Source organism: Aphelocoma coerulescens, chromosome 2 (genome assembly GCF_041296385.1).
Source record: "Aphelocoma coerulescens isolate FSJ_1873_10779 chromosome 2, UR_Acoe_1.0, whole genome shotgun sequence".
Lineage (NCBI taxonomy): Eukaryota > Metazoa > Chordata > Aves > Passeriformes > Corvidae > Aphelocoma > Aphelocoma coerulescens.
In genome coordinates, this window is record NC_091015.1 from 154,795,268 (window position 1) to 154,811,832 (window position 16,565).

Sequence of the window (16,565 nt, forward strand, 5' to 3'; positions counted from 1 at the left end):
CAGATGCATTTCTTTGCTGACAAAACCACATGAAGGTCACTGATTCTGAGCAGCATTTCCCAAAGCAGCAGCTGTGTGTTGCATTAATCAGAGTGCTTTCAAGTCACCAGCTGATACCACCTAATTTAAAGGGGACTTCTGCCATTTCATCTCCATACTGACCCTTCTGTTGCTCAACGAACAATGAAAGCAATTGGGCCGCAAGAGACTGTTTTCCATTTCTTGCCAGAAAATAGATTTACTCACTCAGTTTTTCAATATTGGGCATGACCTTGTTCCCTTTCTTCATATATGATGCACGGAAACCATCAACAGAAAAGATGATCAAAGGAGGACGAACAAAGCTAAAGGCAAAAGCAGCAGGAATATAAGGCAACATTTCAAAACTTTAGTTTTTCAATTTCCACTTGCTCACTGAGCCTCCAGGAAATCTAGAAGTTCAGTTACTGTATAAACTACATATCTATAGTCTCTTACATATGTAATAGACCAACAGAAAATGATAATCCTCACACTTAGTAACAGCTAGTGTTCACTCACACTCAGTGAAAGGGCTGATACCCAGCATAAAAGACATCTTCCCTGAGCAGCTAAAAACATATAACCCATAAAGGCAAGTGCTTATAGAAGGAGATGGAGAAGGAAAATTACCATACACAAGTACACAGCCCTAGTTAAACAATCTCTAGTTAAAAACCACATCCCACGACAGCTGGTCTTCTTTCTCAAATAGAAGTCCATGTGGCATTTGGAGCACATTCTGTGAGGCACAGTTCACTCTAATATACTCAAGTTACCAGTATTTCATGTTACTAATTACTTCTTTAATTTACTACTGCTACTGAGAGTCAAGCCCAAGCAGGCAGATACGTGTCATGGATGGACACACTTGGGCTTTTAATGTCACCTGCTGCAGGGGTTAGCAGCTGTCATTGTCACTAGAAGCATCTCCAAACTATCCTCCCAACAGCACAGGCTGAGCTGCAACCCAACACAGCACCTGAGCAGATGCTTACCTTTAGGGATAATAGTGAGACAAATAGTTCCAAAAGTGCTTGCTTTCTCCCTGTTACTCATGTGCTCAAATTCCTCACTAAGTCAAGCCTGTACCCCATTGCAGTTTAGAAATTAAGAACATAATGCTAAAAGTACAAAATTCCATTTAAAAAAAATGGCCTGAACTGTGTTCACATACACCTGAATTTTACTGAAAGCAGAACAACCTAAGCCTTTCCACTGACTTCAGAAGAGTCTGGCTACCTTCTCTATGCATGTAAGTGAAGCAGGCAAACCCAGCAGCAGGTGATTGAAGACTGACAGTTCAAACCCATATATCATCCACCACTACTCAACCAGCAGCTCAAAAGCAAATACATTACAATATTATGAGCCTAAATAAAGGCAGATGCATTACAAAATTATGAGCCTAACTGTACAAACAGTGAAGCCCAGGCAAGCATCCAACCCACAGTCATTCAGCCTGCATGACAGGGCCAGTGCAAAAACATGGTGGGCAGAGGTCCAAGGCAGAGCTGGGGACCCCTGGCTTTGCTGCATTTGCCTTTCCAGGAGCAAGCAAAACACTTACCCTGCTGGACATTCAGGAGCCTTTATCTCTTCACAATCGTCATCCACCCAGTGGGTTTCTCCTACCAGAAAAGTCACATCGGAGTTTCAAAAAATAAAAAATACAAAACTCTGTGGATACAGCTACAGGTTTCACAGAAAAAAAAATATATATAAAAAATAAAGTCTTGCTCCAGTCAACGAACTGACTTGTCATACTTCCCATGATTAATGAGAACATCTTTTCACAAGGCTGAGCAAGTGATCTGGTTATATTCTATTCAACAAAAATATCCAAACTAGCATTTCTACAAGCAGCTCTTAAAACTGGAGTTAAAAGTGTCCTTTTGACCTCAGGAGACAGTGGTAATGCTTTAGGTACACTGGTCATCTATTTTAACTTTTTTTATTTTTGATCTGTCAAAACCAGGTAGTGCTGCTTATGTGAATTCCCACCCTCCTCCCATCAGCTCTGATGTCTCCATAAGCTGATTCAGCTGGCTAGAGGCACAAAACAAAATTCATTCTGGAGAAGAAAAACAACTCTAAATAGTTTTCAGCTGGTTTAGAGAGGTGATCAGCTCATGGATCAGGTGAGACTCAAGCTAAAAAAAGCATTGAATACTCTTTCAGAGCTAGATTAGTTAAAATTACTTCGTGTAATCAACTATTTTCTTAAGGTTTTCACTGCTGAGTGCTGTCTATAGAGTGGTTCATGACTTGTACTTTAACAGGTCAATTGAAAAAACCAAATTATTAACTAACAAGCCTGCTTCCTGAACCTAGCACTATTAAAGGAACTGCAATTCAATTAAAAAAACATCACAGAAAAGACCTGCAGGAAATGTGAGCTGCAGCAATTCCAACTGACCATGACAAGAGGTGGAGGGACAATTTCCAAGAAAAAAAACCCCAAACAACACATTATCTTCAGATAGGCAAAGGCACAAATAAAGAGGAAACACTGTTCTCACATAAGGCTTAGTCCTGTCAGAGTTCCAGGGTCGTTGAGATAGTTTGTTATTAGCCAATTAAACAATTATGTACATTAAAGCTGGAGACATATAAATTCCTCTGTCTTGGCCCCTGTGAGAGGAAGCTCACAAAAAAAGGCAGGAACTGGAAACGATACCAGTGTTTAAGTGGTCTCAGTTTCAGGTTTCTTTGGGACGGGGAAAGACAATCTACAGGAATTTGTTGGAAAAATACATATTTCATTTGGATTCCCAACAGCAAAACCCAAGTAAACAAAAAGGCCCATTTTCAGTGTATGAATGGATTTGGACTGTTACAATTTTGTGAACATAAGCATTTGTCCAAAATGGTGAAACAATTTCAAACTGTAACCCTTGCCCCAGTAAAGTTAATGAATGAAAAAATCTAAGAACTAGCTGAGATACAAAAGCAAAAACCTGTAGAGCTCATTACCAAGGATCAGAAGACCTGCTGTGAATGGCAGACACATTAGACAGGCAGGATGCACTCTAAAAGAGCAGAGCAGTGGATGAAAATAAAGTCTTTGTCCATCCACCAACCCCTGCGGGCTGTTCTGCAGCCAGGGTGTGTCATGGTCATCTGCAGCCCCTGAGCACTCACCTGTCAGTAATAGCCCTTGGATTCTTGCAACTCCTCTTCCACAAGAAACAAAGCCTACAGATGTTAGGCCAAGTAGTTTGAGCAGGAGCTTTTGTGGTGGGGGTGGAGAGAGGTCTTTGGGACAAAGATAACATATCTAGGAATGCTCTGTTCCTTCTGAGATCATTAGATATCCCTGCACTCCCTGTGATGCAAACAAATGCATCTGAACGCTTCTGAGCTTTGCTCTAAACTCTTCTGCATCCACCTCTGACTCTTCTCTTTCTACTGTTATCACTACAGGCAAAGGTAACGTCCTTCTATAAATCATTTGTATTTACCTCAGCTAGTACCCAGAAAATTACAAATACGATTCCCCATTTCCCCCACCTCCTAACAGCAACAACAAAAAAAAGTCAAAGCAGAACAAGAAGTGTTCTTCCTTGGGATGAAAACTCTTTACCCACAAGACTGTCTTCTATTCGGTTTGGAAAGATAAGAGGTAGAGTGACCAAAGACGTACCTTTGCAAACGACTTGGTAATTAGTACAACAATCTCCTCTACTTAAGCAGTCTTCAGAGCAGTGACAAGCATTGTCATCATTCCTGGTTTCTCCACAGCGATCTTTGGTACACTCCCAGCCCCGAGCTAAAATATTCACAATGTAAGCAAGAATAGAGATTGCAATCAAAACAAAAAGTATTCATCCACACTATAACAACACTCTAGTCGTTAAAGTAGGTATGCCAGCCAGAAACAAAAAGGACCTTTGTCGCTTGCAAGTGCAGGAGGGCTCCTCCACAAACACACTTGGGAGTATTTCTGCCACCTGCTCAGGTGTTGTGTTCCAGGCTTTGTACAATCTGAATGCCAGAAAAAGTGTGGAAAGGAAAAGACAAAAAGGGATCTTGACAGATCAATGGTAGGACCTAAAGCACAAACTAAGAATTCTGGCATTTCTTGGGTAATCGTTGCTTTTCTTCACAACTACTACAGTCCCCAGTCCAATCCGTAGAAAATAAGAAAGTAGAAAAGAGACTGTGTGAATGCAAAATGATGCCTTACTCCCACCATCAGTTCCTCACCCATAGTGCAGATCCAGCACCAACTGCAAAGATATGAAAAAAAAGCTGTTCTTCAAGGAAAAGCATGGTGTGGCTGTGGTGAAAACTCCAGCTTTTCTCATCTTGCAAATGAATTTAAGATCTGGCCTGTCTAAATAAGGTGCTCTCTCAAGGGTAGTACATTGCTTTGGAACAGAGGCTATGATTTTAAACATACGGTTTTCCATAGTAAGGCCCACCCAAGAAACTTTAAAAATCACTTTAGACAACATGCACCCAGTAAAAAACCACATGTCAGAGCAGTCTTCTATCCCCTTTTCTGCTTCATTTGGGGCTTTTTTCTATAAGTGTGTAATATTTACAGATTACACATGTGATAACTGCCTGAATAAATGCCTGTGGGAGTATATGACCATTAGCACAACAACCCCAGGGGCTATACAGGTAACCATATGCATATGTGTATGTGTCTGCTATGGACAGAAGGGTGAGGAACTGAAATTCTGCCCTTTGGTAGCAGACATCCTGCTGAAAGTCTTCAAAAAGAGCCTCTCATTCTGCAGCCATTTACACTAGGGGTGGAACAGCATCAGCCTAAAATTCAGAAATTTTTGTCCTGGAACCAAACTTGTTTTTCAAACTAGATTAGCTCACCCTTTTTTGGTACCAATTTATGAAATTATATAATCATTAACAGAACTGAGGAAGTCAGGACTTTCAAGCATGGCACACCCATGGGCAGTGATATTTTTAATCATGAGACTTTTCCTCTAGGTGCTTAGTAAGTGTAATACTTCAATAAAGCAAGAATAAGTTCAATGGCAAAAATAAAAGGCACCTGTGTCAACTCTGACCACTGTGCAAACACTGAAGGAGATGGGTACAACTAATAATTTAAATGCACTATGCTAAGAAGTAAAATATAACTCATGTCTTTCTTTGAAGTTTTCCTTGCCTATGACTCATGGAAAAGAAAAAAAGGCAAAAAAAAGAAAGGGGACCTATTGCTATATTTCCATCCCCAGGGTCCAATGAATTGTAGTCAAATGTTTCTACCAGTGTGGTATATGCATCCTAACTCCTGGATATGACAGTCTGGGGCAAAGGTAGCAAGTGCAGGCTGTCTCCTGCACCAAGAGGACTCGCACCCCCTTCAGTGTTTCCAGCTACTAAGGCACACTCACAAGTGAGCCCAAATTGCTCCAATATTAAATTATCAGTTGGGATAAAAAAGGATGGCTGACACAAAATGATCAATGTCCAGTTTCTACCACGGTTTTTATTATTGCTTTTGATTTAGTGTCAGAAGATCTGCTTTTCTATGTGGTATAAAGTGTACCCTGCTTTTTCTGCCCATGCAGTGAGGAGCAATAGGTGCACAATTCCTACTGCTCCTTGCAAGGAAATATGGGCTGTGTTTTGGGCTGAGCTGAGCCTGCCTGGCCAAGGCAAGGTGAGGAGGAGATGCAGGTTATGCCAAGGAGTGCTGGCTTATCAAGCAAGTGCTGACCACTGGCAGGACCCAGGTGTCAGCAGCGCCTGGCAGTGCAGGACAGGAGACACATCATACCTGTCTTTAAGCACAGCTCATCAAAGTCGAAGCAGCAGCTGTTGTAGCTCTTGCACAGGTTGTCACAGCGGCAGCCAGGAGGCTCTGCCTCTTGAAGTTCAAAGCATCTGTTTTTGCAGGAGCCAGAGGTATTGATCCAGGGGGAATCTGACAGGACTGTGTGGAACAAGAAACAGGGCAATATCTGTCAGTCTGGCAGCAATGGGACACGCGGCTCAGCCCTGAGTCACTCGAATGAGCAAGACCTTGCTTGCTCTGGGAAAGGAGCAGGGAGAGGAGAATTGCTCGAAGAAACAAGAACAAATTCAAAAAAAGTTGTTCTTTTGAGGGAGAAAAAAAAAAAAAAAGGAAGCAGCATGCTGTGATAACATCCTGCAAAGAAACAGCCCTGGCTTTACCTCTGTAACAATCAAGAGATCATTAGCAGAAATGTATTGAAGTCTCCAAGGCCCCATTTCAGGAGCTGTAGCTATTCCACAGAAGCAGGCCTTTGTTTTCAGAAACCAAGTGACATTTTCATGGCTGGCTGGGCAGTTTACATAGGAAAAGACTCCAATTAATCCACATGCAGACAGCAGGACTTGGTTTGCTACACTGGAAGGTGTCAAATCAATGTGAAGCGTGAAAGAAAACTTTAAAATGCTCTATAAATTAATGGAGAAATAAAGCGAGGCTTTTTGGTGGGCTTCTACAGAGCACCAAATTATAAAAACCTTAAAAATACAGAAGTATTTAAGAAATTAATAGTTTTTATGTGCATAATTAAATGGAGGACTGCCAGTCTGAAAACCATGAATAATGTATTAGACTTCAATAATCTATTTATTAGTAAGGGCTGTTAATGTCAAAGATTATATGTCTGCTCTTTTCTCAAAACTTACTATTCTATACATTGAATCTATTTTAAAAGTTTTTCTTAAAAGAGAATCCTACATCATGGCAGGAAAATTGTGTGCTATTCTCTAGGGTTAATTGTATTTTATGAAATAAAGTAAAGAATTTATGTTATCCTTTAAATACAGAGGTGTTCCAAGGAAAATTTCACAATGCCTTTTGTTCCTTGAGAGACCTCTTAAAATTTAGTATTTGAAATTGTCTTGTATTTTGTTTTCTTTTAGGCCAGGGTTTGGTTTTGGGTTTGGCAAACCTCACCATGATTAGCAGTATGACTTTTAGAGGACTGACGCAATGGCACTTTTGGGAAATAGTTGCTCTGCTATTTTCTTATGTATTTTTTCCCCCTACACTTTTACATAGCTGAGAGTTTAGTTTCCACATAAACGGAAGGGAAATCTCTTCCCAAATCAGGTGGCATTAACCAAACACTGTGAGAATGGATGGAAAAGATGATGAAGGGGGAGTTTGGAGGTGATGTCTCACCAGCTCTCATCCCAAGCACTACTGCTCCACCACTTCCCTCGGAGTGGCACTGGCTGGACACCAGTACAAACCACTTCAGGGAATAGGAAACTTGTCAGAAAATAAGTGCTACAGCAAGATCATAGGTAAGAAACCTACATGTACCATGGTTGCAGTCGTGGATCATGGCAGTGTTGAGGCACACTCCCGTGACTGCTGGAAAAGGTAGTAGCAGACAACTCTGTGTCACTGTTTTGTGGGAGTTTTCAATCAGGTCAGCAGTGCTTGGGGGAAGTAACATCATACACACAGTGAAGTTTCACTCTATAGGTACATATCCTGCAAGCATGCTCTTAGTGAGCCATCAGTATTTTGGCCATCTGAGATTCCAAGGAGCTAAAGATTGTGCATCTATGCTGGCACTACACAGATCAGTATTTTCTTTGCTCACATAAGTAGGTCACAAAACTATGTTAAAAATTAATCACATGAGAATTGTTTCAAATCATGTGAACACTTAAATTTTCAGAGCTATGAAGACCTGGTCCTTATTTTTGATGACAGCTGCTTCCTGTCAAATGCTTCTGAAAATCTATTACCAAAAAATATTTTCATCTTATTTAACCTCTTCCACTACTTTCTCTTTTGGAAGCTAGGTAATATATAATCACAGATCCAGTAAGCTGGGAATCAAAGGTTTTAGAAACTGGAAGGTATTACATACCAGCATGTAAACCTTACCCTGGGCATTACCCTTTTCATTTCAAGGGGCTGGTAGGAAGATATTTTCAGAAGGAAAAAAAAAAATAAATCAAACCAAAAAAACCAAACCAACACATCAACATGTGTGTAGGAAAGAGAAGGTGTAAATCTGACTGCAGATTACATAAGAGACAGTTAACAGCAGCTCAAGGACACGTTGTAAAGAGCAGCTCATTTATATCAGGAAACCACTGGAACAAACTGCCCACAGAAGCTGTGAAATCTCTGAGCTTGAAGATTTTGAAGAAGGGCTAGGCCAAGATCTGTCAGAAGCACTTCTGTAACAAGCGACCAGGTGTTGGGATATGGAGGTCTACATGGCTGTTCAAGGTCCCATCTAGCTCCATCTTCTATAACTGCAAAGTAGGGCTTCCATTTCATGTAAGAAAGGTTTAGCCCACCTACCTTGTCTAATTTTTTCACATATCTTGACAACTACCTCATTAATGATGTAGAAAATCATCCCAAATCACTTAGCAAATTCAAGTCACACCTCCTGAGTCAATGCAGTTTCCATACTGCAGCACAAAAGAGGACTTGCTGAATTTCTCCAAATACATTAAGATCGCTCCTTTGTTTCTCGTGCTTGACCTTGCCTTTGCAGCCAGACTATGATTTTCAGGTCATGCACAATGACATGGCACAGGTACTGGCGCATGCAAAATGTTTGAAAATATATCATCAGGAGCTCTATCCCTGGTGAGCATTTTCAAATTAACAGAAACCCCTGTACAGAACAAACTTAAACAATTTAAAATCCTTTCCAAAATTCCTGCATCCCTTCACAGTTCCTGGAGTCAGATGATGCAGCAGGCACAGGGACCTCAGCATGAAGATCCTTCCACCCTTATTTCATACATAGAGCTTGTCACATTGTTTTCCATACATTCCTTTTATTGCCACTAAGCTCAAAACAGCCATCTAATTGTCTTCAATGTCATAGGTTAGAGAGTGAAGCTAAATAGAGCAATAGTGTCCTTGTGATTCAGTTCATGGAAGTTGTTACATTTCCATTTTAAAGGTGTTACATTTATCTTAGAAAGTGCCATATCAAATTATTTCCTTTGATTCTATCTGACTACAAGGTTTAAAAATAATAAAATCCATTTATTTTCAATAGCATGTCAAACAGGACTACACCATATAGACATGCTTACAGAGGCATTATAGGAAGGAGACTACCTGGTAACAATTTGCCATTTTGGATCCCATATGGAACCTATATGGAACAACCAGATACTTAAACAAAACATCTGGAGTGCTAGTTCTGCTAGATAATACTCCTATTATGAACTTGCATTTCATTGCAATGAGTTAAATACAAATGAAAAGTCAGATAAAGGAAAAAATACAAGTGTTCCAACAGAAGAAAGGTGTGACTCCCTTTTTAATGGCATGCTTAAAACTGCAGTGAGAAGAGATAGAATGACTGCAGTGTTTCTCCTTCCAAAGCATTAAGTTATCTTGTTGTGATCAAGAACCATGCTCCAAGAGATTACCAAGGCCATTTTCCCCTGAAAATGCTTAAAAAGATGGCTAGGAAATTCATTATCAAGTAACATACAAAGGCAAAGTTATGAAAAAAATGTGAGCTTTGGTTCTCTAATGCCTCTTAGAAATTTTAAGTAAAAAATTTATTTCCATTAAAGAATTTGTTGGGTACAAATATTAAACATCTCAAGTGTATAAAGACATCTGTGCACTGTAAAAGGAGAACAAGAAGGGGTGTTCTCGGCATTGTTGTGGTACTTTGGCATGCATTTACAAGGGACTAGGAAAAAACCATGTTGTTTTTGGCTCAGAGCAGAGTTCTACACTAGATGAAAACTAAAATTTGCTTACAATCATGGCATACCTCTGGAGAAATAACGGATTGGTTTCTACAATAATGCTTGGTAAACAAAGTGTTTTGTCAATATAAAATAATTAATTCTCAACACCAAGACACTTGTAAGCAAATAAGCTAAAGAATAGTGAAATTGAAAAAGAATTTATACCAATCTGTTTTTCTGGATATTTCATTGGACTGCTCTTCTAATGAAATATAATTGGAAGTCATGCCATTAAAAGTGACTAAGTAGGTTCTTTGATCACAGTGCTTTCAGTTTGCTAAAAACCCCACAGGTCTCCAGTGTAACATTTTACTGTCTATACTGTGACTGTACTCCTTCATTCTTTGCCATCATATATTTTTTTCTCCATATTTTTTTTCTCTTAATAAAAGTAACCAAGCCAAAAACACAGAATGGAAAAAATCCTCCATTACTTTTGTCTCTCATTATTGCATCCTTCACTGGACTACTTCAATGCCAGATGCTGGGCCAATCCCACCTGCAAGCAAATTTTCAATAGACTTCCAAAAGTACCCCATCGCCTGCCCTTTTTCCTAATAGTAAGCAAGTAGCTAACCTTGCTACTGGAAGGAGCACACAGCTACTGTTCCCAGCCCTTGCAGTGCTGAACAGTGCTGGCTGGCTCAGCAGAGTTGGCACTGATCAGCTGCAATGGAACCCCAATATCAGACCTTCGGGACTTCAGTAAAAACCAGCAGAGCCCTGCCTAGACAGTCACCAGTGAAAGCAAAGCAACTGGCACTCAGGTGTTGAATACGTGAAATGCAAATCCTTCCCATCCCTATTACACACACTACACATCTGTTCTACAGTTAACATCCTAGAAGATTTTTTAAAAAAATATTTTTCAAGCAATTTTTTTTACACATATAAATATCAAAAGCAATAGCCACTATCTTCTTGATTACCTAAAATGCCCCTACTCAGTGACCAGCAGCCCTGATAGTGGCTGTGATTAGACACCAATTCCTCAAAGAGAGAGGACAGGAGGACACAGCTACATTACCAGGAACACAACAAACTCTAGCCACGGCGAACAATTTTATAATTAAAATTCACAAGCTATCATTACAGACGGGCATTGCAAATGAAACCCTTTCACTTCAGTTACGTTAACCAGCTCTAAGTCAATGACCGCAAGTTTCCTTTCTCCTGCCAAAGGAACAGAGACACAAGTCAAGCCTGCCTTTTTTTTTTTTTTTTAATAAAAAAAGACTAGTGTTCTGGTTCATACATTTTTCCATTTGGACCATGCTTGAGCTCATGGAACTCTATACTGCCCCACAACACAAATAACAGTTCCTCCTGTGGCATGTTCTTGCTGTCTTCCAAAGAAAAAAAAGTAGAAGGCATAAGAAAAACAGAGGACACGGTGACAGCACATCTGCACGAACACCTGCTCTGCTCTCCCGGCCCTCTCCGCCGTCAGATGTCTGCCGTCTACTGTTCACAAACCAGCATGACCTCAGGAACCACAGAAATAACCAAAGCTTTTCTCACCAGTGCCTCTTGAAAGCATTAATCAAGTTTCTAGACACCACTTCAATAGCTACCAAAATAAACCAAACACCCTTAAAGCCACCAGGGAGTTTCTGTTAGGGCTAGAAGGAAGCCATGCAGAGTACAAAACACTGCAAACACTTCAGAGGAGTTGATGAGACCAGTCTCTGTGAGACTGACAGTGCTCAGTCCTAAAATAAGCTAAATTTTCCATAGTCACGTGCACACAGAGCAAAAGTTTAAGTAAATAGGAGACCTATAGGTGAGTCCCAAAGGTCAACTGACTCGGGCTCAGCAAGTTATTTATTCTTCTCTATATCCTAGAGGGAAAAGAACAAGCAAACTACTGTTACAGAGTAAGAATGTTTTCTAACCACAGTCTATAACATCAGGGTATATGGTGATGTACAATTTACGTCTGTTACTGTACCTGAGACCGGGCCCTCATCCCATTCTTCAGATCTCCTAAATCGATTTGTTGTAAATCCCATGCAGACATTTACTCCAAAGGCAAAAGCAAATAAGGATATAACCTGCAAAAGTAAAACAGCAAAGTAAGCAAACTGCACAAGAAGCAGGACTTTTGCACTAACAGCATTACGCATAAAGGGCAGAGATAGTCCTCAGTACATTGGAGCTCCCCAGCACTGCAGTTCCCATCACTGGAGTAGCAGCTGACAGCGTCACCGCTGGAGAGAAACACGAACCAGAAGGGGTTTATGAATAAAACATCTCTTTCTGAAGCTGAAACGTTCCTTTTTGTAGGAACTTATTCAGAAGAGACGGGCTGCTCCTCCTCTGAAAGCAAACACGCTCCTCTCCTCCCCTACCTGGTGCGAGTGGACGCAGCCCTGCTTAGCCATACCAGGGAATTCTTGAAAAGCCTGCTCCGCACCGTCGCCTTTTTTTATAGTGAGGCAGAGCTCTGTTTGCTCGGGGAGTTCGGGCTATTAGCTACGAGTAATCCCACCTGGTGAGGTTGACAGGCTCGTGTGATTTGTCCAGGGGGTGATTTCATCATAGTTCACTCACAAATCGCAGCTCCGACTGCAAGAAGCTCCAGGCATCATCCCTCGCTGCGCCCTCCCCCCAAACGCACACCCGCGCGCTTTTATGTGGTTTCCTCTGGCAGAGCAGGGCTCGCTTGTGCCGCTGCGGCCAATCGCTGTTCCTGCTCGCTTTATTCTCCTCACAGAAGTAACATGCTTAAAAGAGAAACCAAATGCGGCTCCATCTGGCTCGGAGAAGAAGCGGGGGGAAGCTCGCTGGGGGCTACGAAATGCAGCTGTCCCGCTGCCACCCCCAGAAGCGCCCCGGTTGGTGTCAGGTGTGGCAGCCCGGGGGCTCGGCCCGGGGCGCGCCCGCAGCCGCTGACCCCGCACGGGGCTGGGGAGCGCCCGGCTCGTCCTCGGCGGGTGCTCCCCAGGTTTGTCACTGAGGCCTCTCAAAACTGGAGACACCTTCAGAGCGGGGGCGGGGGGGAGTTATCAACGCTGTTCTCCCGTGCTGCTGTGGCCGGGCAAGGCTCGTATCGATGGAAACACAAGCAGTTTCATCTGAATAGCTGGAAACCCCAGACTTCCAGAAAGGAAGGGAAGTGACACGTTCCCTCTGCCTCACATTTCCCCATTTTCATCAACAACAGAAAGCTGGTTGTTTGGATAAGCACTTTTATTTACAAAGCAAATGATAATGCTGAACAGAATTACGGTTCAAATCAGTGGCTTAAATATTATTTGCCAAGGCAAATTATTTACCACTGTAGTTTGCCACTTTTTTTTCTCTGATGAAAGCTTCTTTCATGAAAGTGTTTACTAACAATTACATTTAAAGGGACAGAGTCAAGGTTTGTAAGCCCTCGGACGGACTGAGCTTCCCTTGGGACCTGTCCCATATTCTATACTGGCATTAAGAGACACAGTACAGTTTTCTTTAAAATATCTTGCAGTATTAAACACATACAATTTTGAACTTTGTTTAGAAGTAACTTTTACCTGCTGAAATAACTCCCCTTCCCACCGTATAGTCTTACAGGACAGGGTTTAAAAAACCCTTCTCTTTGCTGCCCAAATCCCAGCCTGACAGCCTTTGCTAGGACCTGATCCTTTCTCATGCATTTCTTAACCGAAAGTGCCTCCATTGTGCAGCTGCAACTTTGCATTGCAAGGCTCAAGGCAAGGTAATTAGCTTAAAAATTCCTACACTAGGACATTGTATTCCTTTTCCTTTAACAGAGACTATGAATTCAAGACCCATCTTCTAATGTTCACTTTATCACTAGCTGCACTTAAAAGAATTAGGTTGCAATAAGCACTATTTTTCTAGCAAAAAACTGTGCATAGAGGTCTAGAGAAAAGTAATCATCAAAGGTCTTACTAGCTGTTCCTATAAAATTCTTCACCCTTAGCCTCTGGTATATCCTGTGGTTAAACAACTTCATCCCCAAGCACTAGGTAAGTACAGCAGTGTGTGACCGCAGCAGAAGGGAAACCTAAAGTATCACAAGTAAAATTACTCAGTGGTGTTGCCTATGTATCTTAACTAATGAAGTTCATGATTTCAGAGGCAAAATAGGCAAAATATGGGAATCAGCAGTCCCAAGCTCTCCTCCAGGCTAGGACCTTCGGATGACCAAGGGACTCAGGCAAAACACAACTGACTTTAAAAATCGGGTGGTCAATTTTGAATGCCCAAACCAATACATGAAGTCTCTGAGATGCTCTCAATTTCAGAGCCTTTGCTGTTCCTGTGTATCTTCCTCACACAGGTTCTCAGTTCTTTTGAAAAAAAGTCACGTGTGTTAAAAATGGTCATTCAGAAAAAAAGAACCTCAACAAACAAAACCAAAAAATACAGCACTGAGAATGACTTCTACTGATTTAAACACACGTATTTCATTTTTCCATTCATGTAACCTCTCTGGAGCTTGTAAACTTCACTATTTTATATAAATGGAAGAGCTTATTTTATATTTCCTAGTCCATGTTACAAGTGTATTAAATTAATTAACCTCCTCTGTAACGTCCTTTAGAACTATAGATGATGACTCTGAAACTGCTAATCTTTTTCATCTGTGTTATGTAAGACACATTTTCCAGTAGCTCTGAACTGAACACAATCAGATGCACAATGTTCTTTTTGTGACAAGGATTGTGCCTGAAACCATCCCAGATTCAAAAGGGACTTATTAGCATAAACAAGGTCTAATGATTTTTTTCAGGAAAAATTTCACTGCTGGGATCAGTGGCAAATAATTTTTTGAGCAACTAATTGCCATTTTACTAATCAGAAAAGAAAGGACTAAAGCTGACAGAATATATTCCTGGCCCAAAAATTCAGCGATTCAGTGGAAGTTTTAAGGTTTAAATGAAACACATTAAAAAGGAATTTTAACAAGATCACCAGAATATGAAATGCCTCTTCCTCTGTTGTTGTGCATAAAAATTGGCCTTTGGCTTTTCAGGCTTGTATGATTACACTGATTATTTAACACGGGATGCAAAGCTTGCAACGAGGCACCAGATGGCGCCTTACATGACACGTTCGTGCTGTGACATTTCCAATTAGAAACGTTCATGGAGTCAGAGTCACAGAATCACAGAATCACAGAATCACAGAATCGTGTAGGTTGGAAAAAACCTTTAAGATCACTGAGTCCAACCCCATGTCCACCATTAAACCATGTCCCTAAGTGCCACACCTAAACGTCTTTTAAATATCTCCAGGGACAGTGACTCCACCAACTTCCCTGGGCAGTTTGACAACAATTTCTGTGAAGAAATTTTTCGTAATACCCAATCTAAACCTCCCTTGGTACAGCCTGAAGCCATTTTTTCTCTTCCTGTTACATGTTACTTGGAAGAAGAGAACAAACTCCACCTGGCTACAGCTCCTTTCAGGGAGTTGTAGAGAGTGTTAAGGTCTCCCCTGAGCCTCCTTTTCCCCAGACTAAACACCCCCAGCTGCCTCAGCTGCTCCTCATCAGACTGGTGCTCCAGACTCTTCTCAATATCTTTTGTCCTCCTCTGGACATGGTCTAGCCCCTCAATGTCCTTTTTGAGGTGAGGGGGCCAAAACTGAACAAGGGATTCAAGGTGCAGCCTCCCCAGTGCCAGGTCACTGCCCTGCTCGCCACACTGTTTCTGATACAGGCCAGGATGCCACTGGCCACCTTGGCTACCTGGGCACAGGCTGGCTCCTGTTCAGCCACTGTCGATCAGCACTCCCAAGTCCTTTTCTGCTGGGCAGCAAACGGACTGAGGGTGCCCTCAATCCCCTTGCCAAGATCATAGTTTAAAGATATTAAACAGAGCTGACCCCAGTACTGAGCCTTGGAGACTGGACGCCAATTCTGTTTAACTCTATCACCACTCTCTGGGCCCAGCCATCCAGCCAGTTTTTTATCCAGTGAAGAGGGCACCCATCCAGCTCATGAACAGCCAATTTCTCCAGAAGAATGCTATGGGAAATGCTATCAAAGGCTATTCCATAGAGTTAATATAAGCAAGGCAGTACTTACTTACAGTCTTACTTAAAACTAATTTTTCTTGAGCAGTTTTTCTAATGAGGAAAGGAATGCAGAGAAATCAAGTATATTGGCTGAGTCAGAGGTTGGGGATGGAGTGGACTCTAATAAAATGAGCCTTTTTAGCTATTCCTGTCCACTTTGCACTGGATGCTGGATGCATGGGATGATTGGGGGACCGGGATGAAAGCCTCCAGTAGGCTTCACAGCAGCATGAAAGAAGGGTGAAGGACTTCTCTAAAGTGTCACAGAGCTCTCACTGTCCCAAACACAGCATTCACATATTGTTGTGGCCAAGAAAAACAGTCAGTTGAGTGCACGAAATAGCAATTTCAAGGAACAAAACCTTCTGACAAACCATAGAAATTCAAGTAGTATCCACATCAAGCCTACTCAGGTACAAGCACTGTGAAACCAAATGAACTTCCAGCAGCCAGAGTGAGCATGGGAAGAGTTGAATACCTTGCTGAAGACACCCTGAGTCTTCTTAACAAAATCAAAGAGGCACAACATACCAAGCAGAACCGATTCCTGTGCATAAAGGACTTTAAACCACATTTTTATTACAGAATCAGAGAATGGTTAAAGTTGGAAGGGACCACTGGAGGTCATCTAGTCCAACCTTCCTGATCAAACAGGGTTCTCTAGAGCACATTTCTAAGGATGGTGAATATACCCAGAGAAGGAGGCTCCACAGCCTCTTTGAGCAGCTTGTTCCAGTACTCAGTCACTCCAACAATAAATAAATTCTTCCTCGCATCCTGGTGGATCTTCATGTGTTCCAGATTCT

At 41.6% G+C, this 16,565-nt stretch overlaps 1 protein-coding gene across 6 annotated transcripts in view; it reads right to left on the reverse strand.

Annotated features, from left to right (window-relative positions):
* The window catches only part of ENPP2 (ectonucleotide pyrophosphatase/phosphodiesterase 2), a 72,509-nt gene that overhangs the window by 44,567 nt on the left and 11,377 nt on the right, over positions 1–16,565 (reverse strand). For 2 of the 6 annotated variants that reach the window (XM_069005381.1, XM_069005386.1), the window contains exons 1-6: positions 12,081–12,183; positions 11,681–11,783; positions 5,777–5,932; positions 3,665–3,790; positions 1,589–1,649; positions 247–344 (exon numbers count right to left, since the gene is read on the reverse strand). In XM_069005381.1, the coding sequence (XP_068861482.1) occupies positions 247–344; positions 1,589–1,649; positions 3,665–3,790; positions 5,777–5,932; positions 11,681–11,783; positions 12,081–12,113 (577 nt within the window). In that variant the 5' untranslated portion in view covers positions 12,114–12,183. The other 4 variants (XM_069005382.1, XM_069005383.1, XM_069005384.1 and 1 more) reach the window with 4 other exon arrangements.